General features: G+C 42.2%; 1 protein-coding gene across 4 annotated transcripts in view; it reads right to left on the bottom strand.

The window, feature by feature from the left end:
- The window catches only part of USP32 (ubiquitin specific peptidase 32), a 252,360-nt gene that overhangs the window by 156,754 nt on the left and 70,837 nt on the right, over window positions 1–24,769 (bottom strand). For all 4 annotated transcript variants that reach the window (XM_056556716.1, XM_056556713.1, XM_056556715.1 and 1 more), the window contains exon 2: window positions 1,711–1,841. In XM_056556716.1, coding sequence (XP_056412691.1) covers window positions 1,711–1,773 — 63 coding nt within the window. In that variant the 5' untranslated portion in view covers window positions 1,774–1,841. The remainder of the gene's footprint in view (window positions 1–1,710; window positions 1,842–24,769) is intronic.

Below are 24,769 nucleotides of genomic sequence, written 5' to 3'. Positions count from 1 at the left end.
AAGACCTAGGCCAGTGGTCTTCAATCTGCGGACCTCCAGATGTTGCAAAACTACAACTCCCAACGGCTGTCCGGGCATGCTGGGAGTTGTAGTTTTGCAACATCTGGAGGTCCGCAGGTTGAAGACCACTGACCTAAGCAATGCTCGGGCTGCAAATATTAAAAAACAAACTTTAACTTACCTTAGTCCTCCGTTCCCCCGTTGCTAAGGAAGCGGCCTCACTGTTCTCCGCTGCTCTTGCTGCTTCCTGGTGTTGCGACGTCTCAGAGCCTTCAGCCTATCACTGGCCGCAGCGATGTCCCGCCTCAGCCGATGATAGGCTGAGCGCATTGTCATGTAAGGAGTCGGCCGGCTTCTTACATGACAGTTGGCTCCGCCTATCATCGGCCGATGCGGGACATCGCTGCGGCCGGTGATAGGCAGGAGTCTCTGAGACGTCACAACACCAGGACCGCAGCAAGAACGGCGGAGGGACCATGAGGCCGATTCCTTAGCAACACGGGAACGGAGGACAAAGGTAAGTTAAAGCTAGTTTTTTAATATTTGCAGCCCTGGCACAGGAATACTTAACTGCTCTTTTGGCGCAAAGGTATTGGCCAGTGTTTAGAAGTATAGAGGTGTGTGCTACATAAACATTCACATGTATATGTGGGCCCTTCATGCTTAAGCTACTTTACAAGTACAGCGCAGCAGCTGATAATTATTTGGCGGGAGGGGGGGTAGAGACGATCGCGGGTGACATACCGTACGATTAGCCCCCCCGATATGGGGTGCAGCACTGGGCTGGTAAACCAGCGGGGGGGGGGGGGGATGTTGGGGGGCAGAGCTGTGCCCATCACATGTAAATAAATAAGCCCTACCCGGAAAATAAGCCCTAGTGTGTTTTTGGTGACTAAAATTAATATAAGACCTTGTATTATTTTCGGAGAAACCCGGTAGAAACCGAGAATTGGAAGTCTACCTTTTTATATGTCCTGAATGTGTCATACTGTGTTTCTGCAGCACATTACATGCATCCAGTACTGCAGCAGGTTATTCATTTCAATCACCTAATGACTACATTCAGGCCATTTCATGCTAGTATGCATCGAATTAGCATAGAGTTGAAATGAATGAAGCCGATGCACAAGACTACAGTATACAACTGTATCCCTTTTTTTGAGGGGATGATGACAGATGACTCTAACATACTGCATCAACGCATTGTAAACCGGGCCTAAGCCAGTCTGTAAGTACTGAACAGATGTGACATCGCAAGCAACAGAACATAGACGTTTATCAAGCAATTTAGTTAAATTTTTTTTACTAAAAATGTCGCACAAATGTCGCACCTTCGACTACGCGATTTTTCGTGCGACATTTTGACTGGAAAGCAAGAAAAGCAAGTTTTCCAAAACTTAACTACGTAGTAATAATTTTAAAACGGACTACGGGTAGTCTGGTATTTATTAACTGCGACAGTCGTAACTGCGCAAAAAAAAAAGTTGCAACAAGGTTAAAAATTGATTAAATTTACTCCATCTCAAAGATGGAGCAGAAAAAGCTACTACCAAAGTAAAAAAGAAAAAATTGCTTACGTGAAAGAAATTTAGCAACAGGCTGAAACCAGTTGATAAAAGTCACACATAAGCAATAAAAAAGTAAAGAAAAAATTACTAAAAAAAGGAATACAAAAGCAAACATTGATAAATGTCCCCCATAAAGTCTTACCTCTGCAACTTTTGGAGGAACTCCGTCTCCTAACACTTCCCTGATGAAGCATTGTTGGCTCATGTAATAAGAAGGACCACCACACGTTCGTTTAAAAGCATCTCTCAGCCTCTTCAATTCTACATCCGTCACTAAAATAAATAAAAAGCCACATAATATCAGATATACAGTTATGAATGACAGTAAACATACAAATTTGTTAAAGAAAAAGCAAACATTTGTTTCTAGAAATGTACAACCTAGTGTTTAGGAACAATACGTATAATAAATTAAATAACACTTCCAAGAAACTACTTTTGCCAGAACACCATTGTAGCATTTTTAAATAATGTGATAAAATAGGAAGTTAGTGTTGTTTTGGTTCATTGTTAAAAAAGAACACCAAAAAAAATAAAAGATTGACATATTCAGTCAAGTAAGATCAGACTGTTTCCCTGGCACAAAAGGGCAGCATCTGCATAATGGGGTATAAGATCCAAGAGATGGAGATGTAATTCTAGCATTGCCAAACAGCAACCAGCCTGCTGAGAGCAGAATATCATCCCATATAACTGATAAACAAGGCTTTCCACATAAAGATCCAAAAGGCAGAGACTTTTTATTTATTGCATAAATAGGGGTGGGTTACTGTCCTACAGTAAGACCAAATAAACCAGACTGGAAGACACTATGCCAATGGTGACCGCTGCATGACAAATTTAGTACAACTCACTTAACATGTTACACACTTATCTCTTCCTCAGGGTGCGTTCACACGGAGTAATTCCTCTTGAATTCTCCTCTCCAAATTAATGCACATCTCCTCTGCCCATTGACTTTAATGTTATTTCTGCTGGCCTGTTCACACTGCGGAAATTCTGCAAGCAGAATTCCGACGCTGAATTCCGTTCCGCTTGAAGAAAGAACATGTTCATTCTTCAAGCGGAATCCGCTAGCAGAAATCATTTTAAGCCAATGGTAAAAAAAAAAAATTCCGCCCGACATCGTTTTCGCACGGAATTCGCGCAGAATTGGCGCACAATTTGCGTGGAAATGGCTGAAAAAAACTTCACTTCTTTCTCCCCCATGTCCGCGCGCAATTCTGTGCGAATTCCGCGCGGAAAAAAAAAATTCCGCCCGTAAATTTTTCAGCGTGAATTACTCTCCATTTACTCCATGTGAACGCACCCTTACACTACCACTTCATGGCTGCCACACATAAAACCAATATATTGTGTAAAAAAAAACAGTCATACACAAATTTGGCACATCTTATGACCTCTGAGGGTCAGATCATCCAGCAAATAAGTAATCTACTAAAATTGGCATTTATTTAAGTACGGTAACTATTTATATCCCACGTGAAATAATTCATTCTAGAGCAAAATGTTTTTGAACTCTGCATTGTGCTGTTCCCCCATTAGAGTGCTGTGAGAACATGCGAGGGGTGTACTGCTGGAGGAAGATAGTGACAGGAAGTGCAAGGTCACCAGTGGCACAGGCATCCTAGTGCATCCTATCATGAGAACCGTCCTCTAGTGACAATGTCTGCTGCCACCAGGGACGTGCACTGACATTTTGGGGGGCAGGGGCTGAATTGTAGAAAAAGGCACTTCCCGTAATTATTTATATAAATGTCCACATAATGATTACAAACTGCCCAGGGCACTTTTAGGAGTAATATCAAAAGGGCCAGGGCTCAAGCCCCCTTTCTAGTCAATCTGTGCATGTCCCTGGCTGCCACTAGAGGCCAGTGCATTCATTCCTCAGGGAGGTGCATAATGTGTTATGTCATTGTGCACCCCACGAAGATAGAGGTGTTCATGCCTTTAGTGGGCACAAGAATAAGCCGGAGAACACGCCGGTATGCCAGTGACTGCGGAGGAGCAGAGATATGCGTTTTGTTCTTACCTTAAGGAGGGTCCTATACACATGGGGCAAATTACCTACACAGCGGTCCTTTAAACCAGGGCAAACTACCTATGGGGGGGGCACAGAATACTACACAGTAGGAGTTCATACTGGTGTGGTATTCTGCGGCAGCCATTGTTGCTGTGGTGGTTTGTCTGTGGGGTGGGGTGGCCCAGAGCCGAGGGCTTGGATCGGATAGCAGTGGGGCCAAGTCACTGGGTCATTCCCCCTGTGGCTTTGGGGTCACAGCAGTGGGGGTCGTCATTGTTAGCTTAGGGACCAACTCTTATCCGGTAGCCTTGAAGGGGTGAGTGGGCTTGCAGGTTTGGACCTAAAAGTACACTAACAATCTGTTCAATTTTTGAAATTATGCTGAGAAGAAAATAGATCATAGCACAAGTTGTGGATGTGTGGCCATGTTCCGTTTTTCTGTTTGTGAATTATTCCCTGTGGGGGGGGGGGGGGGGTAAACTATCCATAGGTGGGTCCTATATACCGGGACAAATGTACCTACAGGGGTCCTACGTACAGGGGGGAACTAACTCCAGACTGAATGAAGCAAACCTGGAACAGCAGTTGAGCGCAGAAACATCAATAACGGGCAACATCACACACCTACCCAAAGAGAAGCTGTTCCATCACATTAGGGTGAGCTAATTTAATGTTCAACCAAATAAAGATGGTTCGTTTTCAAGTTGATAATTTTGTACAGCGAAAAAAAAAAAAAAGGTTCCCCACCTCTGGTGTAGGGGCACACCTCTTTCTGATGGAATGGTAATACCCAGTAGTCAAGTTATCCATAGATAACCAGGAGGAATAAAAAAAGGCACAACACAGCACCAAGAAAAAAATAGGAGGTTCAGAATTAAGATGGGGGGGGGGGGGAACGAACAGATCAACAAGCAGAACAACAGAACATTTTGAATAATCTTGCAAACTACCCATAACCAAGGAAGCTACAAAAGCTTACCAATGTTACATCTCTGCTTTTCATATGCCCAATGAGTGTGAGTAAAAATTGGTGCCATGTCCATTATGTGATATGGAGACAAATCATGATTCAGCATTTGCTGAGTGACTGAATGTAAGCCATTGTTCTCCATCACAAATAAGCAATAGCGGTGTCACAGCCTCACTCCTGGAACCTAGCAATGCACTGTATAAAGCCGCGATACCTAATATAGTGGAATAACACTCTCAGATATATGCTGATTTCATAACAAGAAAGAGTCACGGTATGTTAGTTGGGATTTCCATTGTCAGAACAAAAGGGTTAGGATGCTTAAATGGGAATCCTTAGTAGTCCTTCTAGTATTTATCAGCTGCTGTATGCTCCAGAGGAAGTTGAGTTGTTCTTTTCTGTCTGACCACAGTGATCTCTGCTGACACCTCAGTCCAGGTCAGGAACTGTTAGGAACATTAGAGGTTTGTCAGGGGATTTGCTCCTACTCTAGACCGTTCCTAACACAGACAGACGTCAGGAGAGAGCTGACAGAAAAGAACTATACAACTTCCTCTGGAGCATACAGCAGCTGATAAGTACTGGAAGGATTGATATCTTTCAATAGAAGTAATTTACAAGTCTGTTTAACTTTCTGGGGCCAGTTGATATAAACAAAAAAATGTTTTTCCACTGGAGTACCCCTTTAATACTGAGATCATTTGGATATCTATGATGCTGAATCTATTTCCAGTACCTCTTTGAGAGCATTCAGCTAATATTCCTTGGGGAAAAAAACACAATGCAAGAAATCGAAAGTGCAAAACAGATATTATTAGTGTTATTATATCAGATGACTATGCAGAAAACATTGTGTTTAGAATGTGGTTAGCTGACAGCACTGTATGGCCTATTTATCTACAGTCACATTTTTGTTTTTAGAATCAATGATTCATATTAATGTATAAAAAGGGATTAACTTGCATCGAAACATTTATATACTAAATAAATAAATACAGTCATGGCCGTAAATGTTGGCACACCTTGAATTTTTCAAGAAAATGAAGTATTTCTCACAGAAAAGGATTGCAGTAACACATGTTTTGCTATACACATGTTTATTCCCTTTGTGTGTATTGGAACTAAACCAAAAAAGGGAGGAAAAAAAGCAGATTACACATAATGTGACACCAAACTCCAAAAATGGGCTGCACAAAATTATTAGCAACCTTTCAATATTGTGGAAAAATAAGAGTTTACTTTCAAGCATGTTATGCTCCTTCAAACTCACCAGGGGCAAGTAACAGGCGTGGGCAATATAAAAAAAATCACACCTGAAAGCAGATAAAAAAAGGAGAGCAGTTCACTTATTCTTTGCATTGTGTGTGTCTGTGTGCGCCACACTAAGTATGGACAACAGAAAGAGGAGAAGAGAACTGTCTGAGGACTTGAGAACCAAAATTGTGGAAAAATATCAACAATCTCAAGGTTACAAGTCCATCTCCAGAGATCTAGATTTGCTTTTGTCCACAGTGTGCAAACCATGGCACTGTACCTAATCTGCCTGGGCGTGGACAGAAGAGAAAAATTGATGAAAGGTATCAACGCAAGATAGTGCGGATGGTGGATAAGCAGCCCCAAACAAGTTCCAAAGATATTCAAGCTGTCCTGCAGGATCAGGGAGCATTAGTGTCAGCTCGAACTATACATCGACATTTAAATGAAATGAAATGCTATGGCCGGAGACCCAGGAGGACCCCACAGAGAGACATAAAAAAGCAAGATTACATTTTGCCAAAATGAACTTGAGCAAGCCAAAATCCTTCTGGGAAATGTCTTGAGGACAGATGAAATCAAGATAGAGCTTTTTGGTATAGCATATCATTCTACTGTTTACCGAAAACAGAATGAAGCCTACAAAGAAAAGAACACAGTACCTACAGTGAAATATGGTGGAGGTTCAATGTTTTGGGGTTGTTTTGCTGCCTCTGGCACTGGGTGTCTTGAATGTGTGCAAGGCATCATGAAATCTCAGGATTATCAACTGTACAGCCTAGTCTCAGAAAGCTGGGTTTGCGCTCAAGATCCTGGGTCTTCCAGCAGGACAAACATACGTCAAAAAGCACCCAGAAATGGATGACATCAAAGTGCTGGAGAGATCTTAAGTGGCCAGCAATGAGTCCAGATCTAAATCCCATTGAACACCTGTGGAGAGATCTTAAAATTGCTGTTTGGAAAAGACGCCCTTCCAATAAGAGAGACCTAGAGCAGTTTGCAAAGGAAAAGTGGTCCATCATTCCGGCTGGGAGGTGTAAGAAGCTTATTGATGGTTATAGGAAGCGAGTGATTTCAGTTATTTTTTCCAAAGGGTGTGCAACCAAATATTAAGTTAAGGGTGGCAATAATTTTGTCCAGCTAATTTTTGGAGTTTGGTGTCACATTATGTCCAATTAGCTTTTTTTCCTCCTTTTTCGGTTTAGTTCCAATACACACTGTTACGTCATGCGCTCCGGCTGCACACGCTGGCTGTTACCTGCTGCTGCCGGCAGGGCTGGGACTCGCATCGCAGGACGTGCCCGAATTTAAGCCCCAGTCCGTCACTCACCTGGTGCTTCTCCTACCCCGCCTCTGCCTGTCTGCTCCGGCAGACGTGTCCCCTTCCCCTAGGGCGCCCGTGCCGGAGCTTTAAGATTTAAAGGGCCAGTGCGCTTCACCTTCACCTGTGGCTCATTGATAAATTCCTCCACCCTCCTCACTTCCCAGCTGGATCTTTGTTGCCTTGTGCCTGAGAGAAAGCATTCCTGAGTATTGTCCTGCTGTGTATCTGATCCTTTGCTCTGTGACTTGACCTTGCTCCTCTGCTGCCTGCCTACTGACCACCTGCTACGTCCTGACTACGCTACTGTGCCACCTGCCTTGATCTTCTGCTATCCTGACTACGAGCTGCCTTATCCCACCTGTGCCTCGCATCTTCTCAGCCGCCTGGGTGGTCGAGCCGTGCCAGGGGTAGCGACCTGGGTGCCGCCTGCCGCAGTAAGTCCATCCCGCTTTGCGGCGGGCTCTGGTGAAAACCAGCGGCACCTTAGACTCCGCTCCCTGGTACGGTCTGAGTCATCTGCAACACAGGTCCAGCCGGTCCACATCCACCGGAGTTCCCGTCTTCTGAAACCTGAGTGTTACACACACAAACTGAATAAACATGTGTATAGGAAAACATGTGTTCCTGCAATCCTTTTCTGTGAGAAATATTTCATTTTCTAGAAAAATTTCAGGTGTGCCAACATTTACCTCGACGACTGTAAATATATATTGAAAAAGCACTATTGCCTTTAAATAACCAGTTCATGCTGTAATGGTTGAGCCTGGTATTACACATTTCACGTTCATCTGAATGAGACTGAGCTGTGAGAAGCTGCAATACCAGGCACAACCATGACTAAATGGACAGTGCTGGTAACAATAAAGAGGTTTTATGCGCCCCTGGCCCCTGCAATAAGCTGATGGTGGGGGGTGTCAGACCTCCAATGAGCAGATATCCTTAAGGACAGGCCATCAATATTAAAGCCCCAGAACGTGCTTACAAGAAAAATAGGCAAAACGTGTTCTACGAAAACCAATGATTGACTTGTTGTTGCTTTGAAAATTGTTAGCTAGGAGTGTGTAAACAGATGGACTTGCATGACCTGAAAATCACACATCTTACCACATTTTGATGTGTTGTATATGCTAACAAAATGTGTTTCTAGATATACAACAGCTGATGAAATAGCAAAAGGACACCTTTAAAACCAAGAAAACTTGGTGAGCCAGTAGTGCACTGACCTACAGTGACAAGACTTCTTTAACCCCTTAAGGAAGCAGGGTTTTTCTGTTTTTGCACTTTTTTTCCTCATCACCTTCTAAAAATCATAATGCTTTCAATTTTGCAACTACAGACCCATATGAGGGCTTGTTTTTTGCACCACCAATTTTACTTTGTAATGACATTATTAATTTAACCACCCAATCTATGGCAGAACTGGAAAAAAAAATATTTGTGGGACAAAATTTTAAAAAATAAATGCAATTTTTGTAATTTTGGGGGCTTCTGTTTCTACGCAGTGCACTTTTCGGTAAAAATGCAACTTTATCTTTATTTTGCAGGTCCATACGATTAAAATGATACCCTACTTATATAGGTTTGATATTGTTTTACTTCTGGTAAAAATCATAACTACATGCACCAAAATGAATAGGTTTAAAAATATCCTCTTCTGACCCCTATAACTTTTTTAATTTTTCGCATATGGGGGATGTATGAGGGCTTATCTTTTGCGCCGTGATCTAAAGTTTTTATCAGTACCATATTTGTTATGATCAGACTTTTTGATCGCTTTTTATTCATTTTTTATGGTATAAAAAGTGAAAAAATACTACTTTGGACTTTTGAATTACTTTTACGGGCACTATATTTTTATAGTTCAGACATTTATGCATGCGGCGATACCACATTTGTTTATATATTTCTTTTTATTTAAAATGGGAAAGGGGGGGGATTCAAACTTTTATTGGGGAAGGATTTAAATCACATTTGTTAACCTTTTTTACACTTATTTTTTTCAATGTTATGACCCCTATGGGGACTATTAAAGTGTAAAAATAAAAGTAAAAAAATAAAAGTAAAAAAAAAATGTGAAAAACCCCCTCCCCCCAATAAAAAACGTAAATTGTCCCATTTTCCCTATTTCACCCCCAAAAAGTGTTAAATATTTTATATACATATTTGGTATCGCCGCGTGCGGAAATATCTGAACTATTAAAATAAAATGTTAATTATACCGTATAAGCAAATATGGTATCAATAAAAAGTACAGATCACGGCGCAAAAAATGAGCCCACATACCGCCGCTTATACGGAAAAATGAAAAAGTTATAGGTCTTCAAAATAGGGGGATTAAACTTACTAATTTGGCTAAAAAGTTTGTGATTTATTTTGAAGCGCAACAGTAATAGAAAAGTATGTTATCACGGGTATCATTTTAATCGTATTGATCCAAAGAATAAATAACATGTAATTTTTACCGTAAATTGTACGGTGTGAAAACGAAACTTTCCAAAATTAGCAAAATTGCGGTTTTCTTTTTAATTTCCCCACACAAATAGTATTTTTTTGGTTGTGTCATACATTTTATGGTAAAGTGAGTGATGGCATTACAGCTGACAACTGGTCGCGCAAAAAACAAGCCCTCATACTAGTCTGTGGATGAAAATATAAAAAAGAGTTATGATTTTTTGAAGGCGAGGAGGAAAAATCGAAAACGTAAAAATAAAATTGTCTGCGTCCTTAAAGGGGTTCTCCTTTGTTTATACTGTTTTTTGTTATTATGTTTGTGTGTTATTTGTGTATGTGTTTTTTTTATGTGTGTTGTGATTATGTATATATGTATTTTCTTACCTTTTGTGAAGATCCAGAAGCTGGCCCCTTTTTCTTCCAGCGGCTTGCTGTGTATCCTCGGCCTCCGCCATGTTGTGTTCGGTAAGTGGGATGTCGGGGGACGTGTTCTTGCTTCTGTCCTTCCTATCTTCTGACATCCGAGGCAAATCTTTTCTTCCTGTTTCTTCCGTGGCTCAGCAACGAATCTGCGGCCTCTTCCGGCGCATGCGCAGGTAGTTTGTTCTTTTTACCAATAACGTTTTTCGTCTAATTGACAAACTGTCTGCGCATGCGCGAGTACGCAAGTGCTACGCTAACAGCCTAGCGTACGATAGGTCTACGCTAATAGCGTAGCTTCGCGCAAGCGCAGACGGTTTGTAAATTAGACAAAAAAAACTTTATTGGTAAAAGAAAAAAAAAAACTACCTGTGCATGCGCCGGAAGAGGCCGCAGATTCGTCGCTGAGCCACGGAAGAAACAGGAAGAAAAGATTCGCCTCGGACGTCAGAAGATAGGAAGGACAGAAGCAAGAACACACCCCCCGACATCCCACTTACCGAACACAACATGGCGGGGGCCGAGGTACACAGCAAGCCACTGGAAGAAAAAGGGGCCAGCTTCCGGATCTTCACAAAAGGTAAGAAAATACATATATACATAATCACAACACACATAAAAAAACACATACTTATACACACATAACACACAAACATAATAACAAAAAACAGTATAAACAAGGGAGAACCCCTTTAAAGGGGTATTCCAGGCCCAAAAATTTTTTTATATAATCAACTGGCTGCGGAAAGAAACAGATTTGTAAATTACTTCTGTTAAAAAATCTTAATTCTTCCAATAGTTATTAGCTTCTGAAGCAGAGTTGCTGTTTTCTGTCTAACTGCTTTCTGATGACTCACGTCCCGGGAGCTGGGCAGTTCCTATGGGGATATTCTCCCAACATGCACAGCTCCCGGGACGTGACATCATCATTGAGCAGTTAGACAGAAAACTTCAGAAGCTAATAACTATTGGAAGGATTAAGATTTTTTAATCTGTTTAACTTTCCGGAGCTAGTTGATATATATATATTAAAAAAAAGTTTTAGCCTGGAACACCCCTTTAAGGCCCAAACGGGCTGCGTCCTCAAGGGGTTAATGGAAGTAATTTACAAATCTGGCACCAGTTGATAAAAAAAAATATATATATAAAGTTTTACGCCAGAGTACCCCTTTAAGATGGATGTATTGCATCAATGTTTATATGACATGTCTCACTCCTGCCCTTCTGATGAGCTCATCTCCAAGGGTCTTGCTGCCAACACTTCAGCAAAAAGCTCATTTTTACAGGGAAAGCTGTGGCCAGCTTGAAAAGGGCACTACAGGGGAAATGTAGCATTACATAGCTGACATTAAAGTCATAGTAAGTTTGAATTTAACCCCTTAAGGACCGGGCCATTTTTTAATTTTTTTCAAATTTTTTTTTTCCTCCTCACCTTCTAAAAATCATAACACTTTCAATTTTCCACCTACAGATCCATATGAGGGCTTTTTTTGTGCCACCAATTTTACTTTGAAATGACAATAATTTCACCACAAAATAGACGGCAAAACCAGAAAAAAAAATATTTGTGGGGCAAAATAAAAAAAAAATAAAAAAATTTTTTTTGGGGGCTTCCGATTCTACGCAGTGCAATTTTCAGTTAAAAATGACAACTTATGTTTATTCTGTAGGTACGTACGGTTGCAAGGATACCTAATTTATATAGGTGTTATTTTATTTTACTACTTAAAAAATAATAATAACTACATGTGTTTTTTTTTTTTGTTTTTTTTTTTAAATGGGGTGATTCAAACTTTTAAGGAAGGGGATAAATCACATTGATTCACTTTTTAATTTTTTTTACTTTTTTCCCAATTTTTTAATCCACATAGGGGACTATTACATGCAATCTTCTGATTGCATACATTGTTCAATGCTATGCAGTAGCATAGCAATGATCACTGTTATCGGCACTCTGCTGCTCCAGTCTGCTAAGCAGGCATGGAGCAGCAGATCACCTATCGGACGGAGAGGAGGCAGGTAGGGACCCTCACCCAGTCCTCTCAGCTGTTCGGGACGCCGTGATTTCACGGTTGCAGTCCCAAACAGCCCAAGTGAGCTCCCGGGAACCGTTTACTTTCACATTCGACACAGCAATCAACTTTAATCGCCGTGTCTGAGGGGTTAATGCTGGGCATCACCGCAATCTGTGATGTCCGGCATTAGACACAGGTCCTGGCAGCTGATCGCCCCTGGGACCACCCGGCTATGGCGCGGAGTCGGCCTATGATCCCGCATCATAGCAGGTGAGCAGGACCAGGGAGTACAGGTATGCCCTTGGTCCCCAACAGGTTAAACCATTTTACTTTTCTGTTATTTCAGAATACACAATGAAAGCTACTAATATGGGGAGATTTATCACAACCTGTCCAGAGGAGAAGTTGCTAAGTTGCCCATATCAACCAATCAGATTGCTTCTATCGATTTTCAGAGGCCTTTTTAAAAATGAAAGAAGCAATCTGATTGGTTGCTAGGGGCAACTCAGCAACTTTTCCTCTGGACAGGTTTTGATAAAGCTCCCGGTAGAGTCTAAACTACCCAATACAAGAACCCTTCAAGTCTATAATAATAGAAGCCGATCTTATATAGTGGCTCTCCAATTTTGGCTCATAGTCCATATGCTGTATGGGCCATAAGGATAAGGACTGTCTTCACGAGATGACCCCTTCAATGTCCACAATAAGCATAATTAAATAATAATAAATAAATAAAACTTCCACTTTCATTTACAGATCACAGAAGCTCATCCCTAACAACAAAGACTACTTTAGGACATTAACGTTCTCATAAAGGTATTATAATAATATACAAATTGGTCTAGTCACTGGATATAAGATTATTTATCCTTATATCATAAGATCTGCAATCACATGGAGGCAGTTCAATAGTACGAAAAAAATTAAAAAATGGTTCCTATTCAAGCACATAAAGCCCAGCGATTCCTTATAATTGGATTTGTCTTACAATCACAACCATCTTACTACTGCTTTAGGACTAAAGGAAAACGGATATAACATTGAATCCAATAGATTCAATCCTACACACTTGTACAGAGATTAGTCTGGCTACAACCCACTAGGGGTCGACCGATTATCGGTATGGCCGATATTATCGTCCGATAATCACGATTTTGGGCATTATCGGTATCGGCAATTACCTTGCCGATAAGCCGATAATGCCACGCCCCCCGCACCGCCCCCCCGACCCGCCGCACCACACCTCGACCAACCCCCCCCCCCCCCGACCCACCGCGACCGCCCCCCCCGATCCACCGCACTGCATCGCACCCCTCACCGTAGTGCTGGGCAGTATACCAGTATGGATTTTTGCCTATACCGCTATACCGGTCGGGCCCCTCCCCCACCCTCCAAGCCAATAAAAAAAATTAAACTTACCCGTAATGGGGGTGGTCCGGGCCATCCATCGTTCCTGTAGTGTCCGGGGGCGTTCCGGGTGAAGGGTGAACCGGTCCAGGCTGTCCTTCTCCGGCGGTCATCTTCTCCACTCTGGGAAGGCTCCGGCCTAGTAGCTGCATAGACGCCGCTACGCCGTGATGTCAGGTGCGTCGCTGCGCACGGGCGTCACTGCGCAGCGGCGTCTATGCAGCGTACTAGGCTGGAGCCTGCCCGGAGTGGAGAAGATGACCGCCGGAGAAGAAGGACAGCCCGGACCGGTTCACCCTCCACCCGGAATGCCCCCGGACACTACAGGAAGGATGGATGGCCCGGACCACCCTGACAGGCAGGGGGAGAGAAGCGGGTGGTGGTGGCGGCGGCCTATGGCACCGCAAAAGCCACTGCAGTGCATTGATTTAAAGCGCCCACTTTAAATCAATGATCTGCAGCGGTGTCGCAGGGGGATAAATAGCCGATAACTTATACCGGAATATCGGTATAAGTTATCGGCTATCGGCCCTAACCTCCACCGATTATCGGTATCGGCCCTAAAAAACCCATATCGGTCGATCCCTACAACCCACCATTCTCAGTCAGATCATAGCAATGCTTGCTGTGTATATAAAAACATATAGCCCCCGAACAAAAAGAATCCAGAAAAGCATCTGTCAGCTAAAACAGCTACGCAGTACAAAAACATCTTGACAATTCTTCCATGTGATTTCCCCCAAAACACTAGAAGAAGAACACTACTCAAGAGGTATCTTACAAGCCCCGCGGAAGCAAACATGCATAGATAAATAGTCAATGAAGCAACAGAATGCTAATAAAGCAACGGCAGTTTATTTTCAGGAGACAGCTCTCAAAAGCAATGCAACATGAGGCCTATAAATAAACCTCCTGTAAGCTGCTTACAGCATTATAACAGCATTATGACAAATTACTTTCACAGAGAAAAAAAAAAGCTCACATTTGGTGCTAGGGTATGTACTGTCTACACTCAGGCTTAAGAAGAATCTGTCAACCAAAGTGTGTATAAATAAAACAATATAACGGATAAACATTAAAAGACTCAAAAAATACAGGTTTATGTTGCATTTCTTGAGCTTAGTAAATGCTGTATAGCATGTTGAGCAAGTAGATGTTATTTTCCACTTTTTTTCCATTGTTGTCTTTCATTTTTACATTTTTTTAAATAAAAATAAATAAATAAATGAATGAATAAAAAATAGAACACTCTCTGGCGCCTCTGCTAGATATATCACGATCTGGCGCTCTTGGTTTGCCCTCACTGAAACTGCCCTCTACCACACAGACTAACTTCCTTCCTCTCCTGGGACCTCTTCTCCGGCTCGATAGCGAGCCCGTGCATATGAAAGGACGGGAACCCCTATATTGGACGAGATGGCTGCTGCTGACCAGGTTTGTGGTTTTGTTTATTTTTGGTTCTTGTTTCTCCTCCCCTAACTTTCCGCCCTGTCCATGTTTTTCTTTTCCTTGTTGTTCTCCTTGTCCCTCTCCAATCCCGATGTTCCCTTACCCCTCCCTCCCCCCCCCTCGCACTTTACCTCTTTCCACCCTTTTACCTGCCATGTTATCACCCTTGTGTTTCCCCCTGTTTACCGGTACCTTCACCACATGACTACAACGAGTGGTTTGATCATTGAGTATATTTGCTGACTCATTTTCGGCACGATACTGGTGCTTTTGATTTGCTTCTTTTCCATTGTCATGGTAATGGTTGTCTCATTGCTACTCAATGTTCTCTGACCCTCCATTGCATTGAAGATTTTGTACCGCTGCTTTACTATTGGTTTTTTTTTCTGTTTATACACAATAAAATCCCTTTGAATATGAAAAAAATAGAACGCTGATCATCAATGGATCAATTAGATGATTTAAAAGAAAAATTATAATATTAAAAACATTATATCCGCTCCCATCTGCTTTGAAAAAAAAAAAAAGAAAAAAAAAAAAAGAAAAAAAAAAAAAAAGAGTATGTTCAGGAAAATAAAAACAAATTATGTGCCTAGGTAGGGTTAAAAATGTATAAAAGGTGAGGGGGGGCAGGGGGGGGGGGATTTTCACCTCCTCCCCAATCCCCTTCTATATCTATTCCAGGGTGGTCACCCAAGGCTAGGCAGCACTTCCTGCTTTCCTTTTAACATGCCAGTCACCAATATGGCCAGTGATTGGGTGATCGAGCCCTTCCTGTGCGTCACAATAAAAGTAGAAAGTGCCGCTGAGATGGGAATGTTACTATGACTTAGCCCAAGCCCAGAGACATTCATTTTTATTTGCCTAGTTAACACCTTAAATGTGAGTCTAGAACTTTCTTTGGTTCCTTTATTCTGAATTCTCATCTCATGGCCAAAGTGAGGAGCATTTATAATAGTCACTATTCCTTGAGTGTGTATGGAGCAGCTGGATGCAAGTCATGCTGTTATTAAATATGTACACACAGATGATAGCTTATTCTGAAATGTACAAAGACACAAAGAAGCAATCTGCCTCTACGAGCAGCCGCACAGAGATGTGCGAGTAGCCACGCGCGTGAGCAGTGTACTCACTTATCATGGAACGGCCGCATACGCGCAATGACTCACACGTCCCTGTGTGGCTGCTCGTAATGACAGATTGCCACTGCAAGCAACACATTGGGGGAAACAGCTGGAGGCACACTATAGGGTCAGGTCATCGGAGGATCCGCAGTGTAAAATACACTGTAGAATTGTTACATGTGACCCTAACCTAAGAGTACAGTCATGTGAGTTTCTGCAGCACATTTTGTTACCCATTGAAGTCAACTGGGTAAAATCAGTATCAGAAAATCTGCAGCAAAATATGCATGTGTGAACGTACCCTAAGAAAATATCATGAAATGGACTGTTCATCCCGAGTAACTTTTCTTCTTTATGGATCTACATGTTGTGTCCCAGTCTCTGATTCTCCCATAAGCATACATTTTTTGAGGACTGCCTTGAAGGTAGTTCCAGTTATTAGCATAGTTTCCTATTCATTTTTCATAAACCCAATGATAGACTAGTAAAAAAAAAATGAGCTAGGTTCAGTATCTGAATCTGTAAAAACAAATCCAGGTAATGCAATCACTTTTAAGGGAAATGTATAAGTGATGACATGCCACAATCCACCCACCTCTGGGACCTCCACTGATTCCAATAATTAAAGGGTAAGTCTGATGGTCACAACGGCAAGATATCTGTTCAGAATTCCAGGCAATTTCAGAGGCCACAACTTTGGAGCCCAAGATTTGTTTCCAGTCCAATGCAAGTCTATTGGACTTCTTAGAAATATGTCTTCAGATGACTTTAAAGGGTTACTCCACTGGAAAACATTTTTTATAATCAACTGGTGCCAGAAAGTTTAACAGATTTGTAAATTCCTTCTATTTAAAAATCTAAACCCTTCCAGTACTTTTTAGCTGCTATATGCTCCACAGGAAGTTCTTTTCTTTTTGAATTTCTTTTCTGCCTGACCACAGTGCTCTCTGCTGACACCTCTGTCCATTCTAGTAACTGTCCAGAGCAGCATATGTTTGCTATGGGGATTTGCTCCTACTCTGGACAGTTTCTAAAATGGACAGAGGTGTCAGCAGAGAGCACTGTGGTCAGACAGAAAGGAAATTCAAAAATATAAGAACTTCCTGTGGAGCATATAACAGCTAAAAAGTACTGGAAGTGTTAAGATTTTTAAATAGAAGTAATTTACAAATCTGTTTAACTTTCTGGTACAAACTGATTTAAAAAAATGTTTTCCAGTGGAGTACCCCTTTAACCTCTTTTCCTCTCCTCAGCTTTTGATAAATTTCCCCCCTTGAGTGTGAAATGTCTGCTGTAGAGATAGTATTTTGCTGAGGAAAGCAAATCACCTGAGCAACCAGGCAGTGAGCAAGTAATTCTTGGAGCGTTTGGCTATATTCACACGCCAGAATTTCTGCATTAATTCCGCTGTCCCATTCACACAGCAGAATTTTTGCTACAGAACTTCCATTGAAGTGGATGGGCAATCATTTCTGTGGAATTTCCATGCAGAAATCTTGCCATGTGATCATAGCCTTCAGCTCTCAAGTCTACAGAATTGTGAACGGCACTTGCAAAGCTGCAAAATGTTCATACGTTCTAAATCTAAATACTGTTCAAGGAGTTCTCCAGGAAAGAATAATGTATCCTCTATCCTAAGGATAGGAGATAAGTGTCAGATCGGGGGGTTCGACCACCCCACAAAGCTGTGGCCAACACGTCCCCTTCATGCAGCTCTATGGGAGAGCCAGAGATATGCGAGGGCAGCGCTCCGGCTCTCCCATAAAGATGCATAGAGGGGGGGTGTCCGTCACAGCTTCAGTTGACACGCCCCATTCAGGAGGAAAGCCGGGGCCCTATACGGGAGAGTCCCAGTGAAAGGACCACAAGAAATCTGACACTTTTTTCTATTCTGGAGATCTCCTTCCTTAACCCCTTAAGGACGCAGTTAGAGATGAGCAAACTTACAGTAAATTTGATTCGTCACGAACTTCTCGGCTTGGCAGTTGATGACTTTTCCTGCATAAATTATTTCAGCTTTCAGGTGCTCCCGTGGGCTGGAAAAGGTGGATACAGTCCTAGGAGACTCTCTCCTAGGACTGTATCCACCTTTTCCAGCCCACCGGAGCACCTGAAAGCTGAATTAATTTATGCAGGATAAGTCATCAACTGCCGAGCCGAGAAGTTCGTGACGAATCGAATTTACTGTAAGTTCGCACATCTCTAGACGCAGCCCTTTTTCACCTTAAGGACCACTGTCGATTTGCGAATTAATAACGCGAAAATGCTTTTACCGAATATTCTGATTCTGAGATTGTTTTTTCGTGACATATTCTACTTATTTTGGTGGTAAATTTTCGGCGTTACTTGCATCCTTTTTTTTGGTGAAGAATCCCAAAATTTCATGAAAATTTAAAAAGTTTAGCATTTTTCTAACTTTGAAGCTCTCTGCTTGTAAGAAAAATGGATATTCCAAATAAATTTTATTTTTATTCACAAATACAATATGTCCACTTTATGTTGGCATCATAAAATGGACATATTTTTGCTTTTTGAATAAATTAGCTTCAAAGTAGAGCAGCAGTTTTCAAAAATTTCATGAAAATTGCAAAATCTGAAGGGACAGATGTCACAGAACTACAACTCCCAGAATGCCTGGACAGTCTAGGCATGCTGAGAGTTGTAGTTTGGCAACATCCGGAGGGAAACCGTTTGGGCACCACTGTAAAGATCACTTTACTTTCGCCTTGCATTCCCCCCCCCCCTCCTCCCCACTGTCGTTTCCCTACCTGTGCCTGTCTCCAGCAACGATCGGGGGTCCCCAGGCATCATCTTCCCACGACATCCAGGGGTGGGCAGAACGGGGGGTTCTGCGCTGCCATCGGTCAGAATCAGTTCTGACCAATGACAGGGGATAGGAGGAGATCGCAGCACTACGACCTCGCTCCTAGCCCTCAGGATGATCGGAGCTGTCACAGAAAGCTCCAATCATCCCTATTTTCCGGGTGATCGGGTCACCAGAGACCCGATCAGCCCAAGATAGCAGAAAATTGCATGTCTGAATTGACATGCAATTTTCTGCGATCGCCGACATGGGGGGGGGGTTTGGGATCTCAGGACCCCCCTGGGCAATTGGCCAGGATGACTGCTGAATGATTTCAGCAGGCATCCCGGTCCGGTCCTCAACCGGCTAGCGGCAGGGACCGGAATTCCCACGTCCTTAAGGACTCGAGATGCAGGGCGTATGCATACGCCCAGCGTCCTGAAGAGGTTAAGAGTCTATTCACACATACAGTATTCCACGCAGATTTGATGTGCAGGATTTTCTGCTGCAGATTTCAATGTAAACTGAATGACTGAACACAAATTCAAATCTGCGCAGAATATTGTACGTGTGAATAGACCCTTAAAGTTCAGGTTCAAAGACCAACACATGCTTTATGGATTAGTATCAAAATGCTATACTAAATCTGTATATTTACCATTTGTCAACCTCATTTAAGGCATAAAAATTGGGTAGAATTAATCTACTGAAAATAAGAATAAAAGATCTTGAAATGTTTCAGTAGCTTCTTCTCACTTAGTATCTGAATATCATAATATTTGAGCTTGCTGACATAAACCGTGTGCATTATCATTCATCACATAATAAAAGACAGAGAATACAATTCACAGTGACCCACATTTACTATTGCAAACCCGACATGTTTTGTGGGGTTGTGCGCCAGAATTTTACTAAGAAAACCCGAAAAAGGGTCGTGGCCGTCAGGAAAAGGGGGCGTGGTCACCAAAAAGGGGTGTGTTCCCGACATTTTCAGAAAAGCCCAACATATTTACTAAGGTTTCCATAGAAAAATGTGGTGGATTTGAGCTGAGGAAAACCCCACAGATCAGAGCTGGTGTAAAAAAAGCAAAATGTAGGGAAAGTGGAAAATGTAGGGAAACCTTAGTAAATACCGTGGAAAATAATTGTAGGGAATTAAAACCCACAAAGAAACCTACACAACACTCTTAGTAAATAAGGGCCACTGTGTTCATAATGTATTAGAAGCTGAATAAACCAACATTTACAGTGGTCCCTCAAGTTACAATATTAATTGGTTCTAGGACGACCACTGTATGTTGAAACCATTGTATATTGAGACCATAACTCTATGGAAACCTGGTAATTGGTTCTATAGCCACCAAAATGTCATCCAAAAATAGGAAAAAGTGAGGATTAAAGAAAAATAAGTAGATAACTAATACAGATAAAGCAAATAATTACATATAAAAGTAAGAAAGAGCTGCTGGAAGCTGTAAATCACTGTCTATGTCAGTGTTTCCCAACCAGGGGGCCTCTAGCTGTTGCCAAACTACAACTCCCAGCATGCCCGGACAGCTGTTGGCTGTCCGGGCATGCTGGGAGTTGTAGTTTTGCAACAGCTGGAGGCACCCTTGTTGGGAAACAATGGTTTATGTAGAGGACAGGAGCTTCTTCAGGGTCCTATACAGTACACACAGTGTCCCAAATGGAGTCACCCTTACTTGGTGTCCAAAAGGAGCAGCTAACCCTGGCACAGGTAAGGAGTAGTACAGAACTTGTAGTTCCTCCCTGTACTGTAGGGGGCGCTACCAGACAGCCATTCAGTGCTTGTACTTCAGTAATACAGGTGATTTACCAGTAAAATGCCAATTCTGATTGGTCAGTTCCTCCAGTTGTGACAGGTATCACAGATCTGGACTTTCCATAGCATTGTATGTTGAGTCTGGTTTCAAGTTACAATGGTCCAGAAAAGACCATTGTATGTTGAAACTATTGTATGTTGAGGCCATTGTAAGTTGAGGGATCACTGTATATGCTGCACTTCCAATGAATGGAATGAACAGTACTACAGGAACTTAGTAGGAATCTAGGGTCTTTTACCAACAATCTGCAGCATTCACTTTCTGTCTATAATGTTTTTATGTTAGAAGCACAACAAATATGAATGTAAATAATAAGAATGGTGTAGAATCACCTGAATGACTTTAAATTCCATAATGTTAAAAAAGCAATATGAAGTTGCATCTCATATGAATCCATTGGAGACTATGCACACAACACACAGCAGAGAAGGAAAGTCAAAGTCTGGATAGAACTCTCTTCATTTTAGGCTTTACACTACTCTCTTCTGCTGCCTGCCTGCACTGAACAGGTTTCTCCCAGTCAGCTTTTACACACAGAAGGGGAGAGGTGTATGCTAAAGAAGCAACAACGTAAAAAGAATACACTGGAGACCCTATAGAATTATGGATATTTGTTACTATAGGTCACTACCACTGCTGACTTTACACAGGACATACACAAGATCTTCTACATCATTAATAATACCTTATGCTAAACAGTTTATGCAAAGAAAAGAAAATGTCAAAAGTTTATGTTAAGGACATTAAAGCTTAAGGAATAATAATAATAGCAACGCTAGGCAAAGTTAGGCAATGTTTGTTACAACAATGTGAGACAAGTTGCACGACTTGAATTGTGTTATGCAACGTTTCTCATTTCCTCCCCTATGGAGAATGGCACAACGTCACTTTCCAGAGAGACTGACACTGGACGGTGTAAAATCACATGAAAACTGCAGTCCATTCCAACTTTTAGTGACTGGCACACTATAGACGCCTTAGGGGAGATTAAGAATTGTCAATAACATTGAAAGAAGATGCCCTAATAAAATGTGTGCCACACACTTTCTGCTATACTTCGGCCTGCAGGAGGGCACATACTTTTCATTAAAGCCGCATGAGCAGAGCAAAAATGAAAAATGCCACACACTTTTGTGCAAAATGAGAGACTTGCATGTACCAGAGAACTGGCAAAATTGGTTTAATAAATGTCCTCCCATTGAGTTGTACACATGTGACCTCTGCATTTCTACAGAACACAACAATTACCCAACACCATCTAAAGGTTAACAGGCAATAACACACATCAAGCATCAACACACAGTATCATAGAAAAGCTACTAAAGACATGAGTGGTAAAATCATCACACAATTACAACCACACAACATAGGTCATAATACCATCCTCGGGCAACTACAACCACTCAAACATGGGTCATATCATCATCACACAATTACAACCACTCAACAGGGGTCATATAACGGAATTACAACCACACAACATGGGTCATAATACCATCCTCATGTAACTACAACCACACAACATGGGTCATATCATTATGACGCAATTACAACCATACAACATGGGTCATAATACCATCATCACACAATTACAACCACAAAACATGGGTCATTTCATCATCACACAATTACAACCACACAACATGGGTCATAATACCATCCTCACGTAATTACAACCACACAACATGGGTCATATCATTATGACGCAATTACAACCATACAAGATGGGTCATAATACCATCATCACACAATTACAACCACACAACATGGGTCATTTCATCATCACGCAATTACAACCACACAACATGGGTCATAATACCATCCTCACGTAATTACAACCACACAACATGGGTCATATCATTATGACGCAAATACAACCATACAACATGGGTCATATTACAACCACACAACTACAACCACTCAACAGGGGTCATATAACGCAATTACAACCACACAACATGGGTCATATCATCATAACACAATTGCAACCAACAACATGGGTCATTTCATCATCACGCAACTACAACCACTCAACAGGGGTCATATAACGCAATTACACCCACACAACATGGGTTATATCATTAAGACGCAATTACAACCACACAACATGGGTCATATCATTATCACACAATTACAACCACACAACATGGGTCATATCATCATCACACAATTACAACCACACAACATTGGTCATATCAGTAAAAGGGGTTGTGCGCTGCCCTTCCTTTCGGGGCTCCGCACGCAGCGTCCGGAAGTTCATTACTCCGAACGCTATGTGCGGGCTTCCGTCATGCCCGGCCCCCTCAACGAAAGTCTATGTGAAGGGGGCGCGACCGCAGTCACGCCCCCTTCCCATAGACTTTGGTAGAGGGGTCGGGCGTGAGGTCACGCCCGGCGGCCGCGAACACGGAAGCCCGCACACAGCATTCGGAGTAATGAACTTCCGGGCGCTGCGCGCGGAGCTCCGAAAGGCAGGGCAGTGCACAATCCCTTTAAGACGCAATTACAACCACACAACATGGGTCATATCATTAAGACACAATTACAAACAACAACATGGGTGATATCATTATCACACAATTGCAACCACACTATGACATCTTTTGACAAGAAATTGTCGTATAGACAGATTTCACAATATTAGAACAACCTGCTTCACTGTCTGACAGCTAACCTCAGACTGTGCCCCTTGTTCTTGTGTCTAGTTTCCTGGCACAATTGTGTGAAGTGGTACTAGAGAAATCAGTGAATATGAGAGTGGGCATCATGCATATTACGTAATATAAAAGACAGCTCCACTATGAATCATGTGTATTTTCAGATTCTCAATGACTTGTTGGCACATGTACTCCACCCCGGCATTGGGAAAGCTACAGCTCAGCAATACTGCACAGTGTTAGTGACTCGGGTGTAACAGGATCATTGCAGATATAATTAGAATAAGCCGTTCAAGATCCAGGGCGGGATTCCCAGGCTTTAGTATGCAATATAAGGAAAACAAAGAAACATTTAAAAAGGCGGTGTTCAAATGGTGCGTTTCTTACTCTACATTTTAGAATACGACAAAAATTACATACAAAAAAAAAAAAAAAAAAGCGTGCAGTTTTACCACAAATTGCCACAGTTCAGCAAAGTGGCTTTTGCTACAATTTTTGTTTCCGGTAAAAAAAAAAAAAAAAAAAAAAAAAAAATTTACTAACTACCACCATAGACCTCTGCTTGCTCGTCTCTTGTGAGCATGTGATTCATGTTAATAGGGTATGCCCACCTCGGAAAGAGGACTCTCCAGCCCCCTCCAGCCTGAGGTGGTCAGGAAGCTGAAAAACAGTCAAAGAAGCTGATTAAAGGGGTACTCCACCCCTAGACATTTTATCCCCTATCCAAAGGATAGGTGATAAGAGGTCTGACCACGGGGGTCCCACCACTGGGAACCCCCGCAATATAGCATCCGGCACCCACCTGTTTCTGCTCCGGAAGCGCTGGAGGGTCTGGGTCCCGACCACCGCCGCTGCCCCCCCAAACCCCCCCCTGCCTATCCTCTGGCCAGAGACTGCCGCCGCCCGCTTCTCTCCCCCTGCCATTATCGGCAAGGTAATTGCTGATACCGATAACGTCCAAAATCGTGAATATCGGCCAAACCGATAATCAGTTGATCCCTAGTGTGAGCCCAGCCTAAAACAGTACGAATGGACTTGCAGCCAAAGAAAACAGTGAAGGTTATGCGGCACTTGAACAAGGGATGAGGACCCTTCACAGATCTTATATTAATGGCATAACCAAGGAAGAGACCTTCAAGTTTTAAAAACTGGGTAACCTATGTAAGGTTCCCATGTACATTAGATTTATGCCAACCGAACCCCGTGATTTCAACAGGACTGGTTGCCTAATTTGTATGGTGGCCTAGGTGGCAGATTTCAATATGCGCAATCCTTTACTCCCATGTAAAGGAGTATGAAAACAGCTTATTCCCCTTTCCTCAATAAAAACACATGCATGCTTAGGATATCATGAAGTCAGGAGGAATAGCTGTTTGGGTTTAGGAGCACTCTGTTTGGCTGAAAGATATTTAAGGTGTAAAGGCATTTTTAAGCTTGAAAAAGTCCCAAGTCCCAAAGAT

This window comes from Hyla sarda, chromosome 2 (genome assembly GCF_029499605.1).
Source record: "Hyla sarda isolate aHylSar1 chromosome 2, aHylSar1.hap1, whole genome shotgun sequence".
NCBI lineage: Eukaryota > Metazoa > Chordata > Amphibia > Anura > Hylidae > Hyla > Hyla sarda.
Note: the sequence above shows the minus strand (reverse complement) of the source record. Positions and strands in the feature narration are given on the sequence as shown.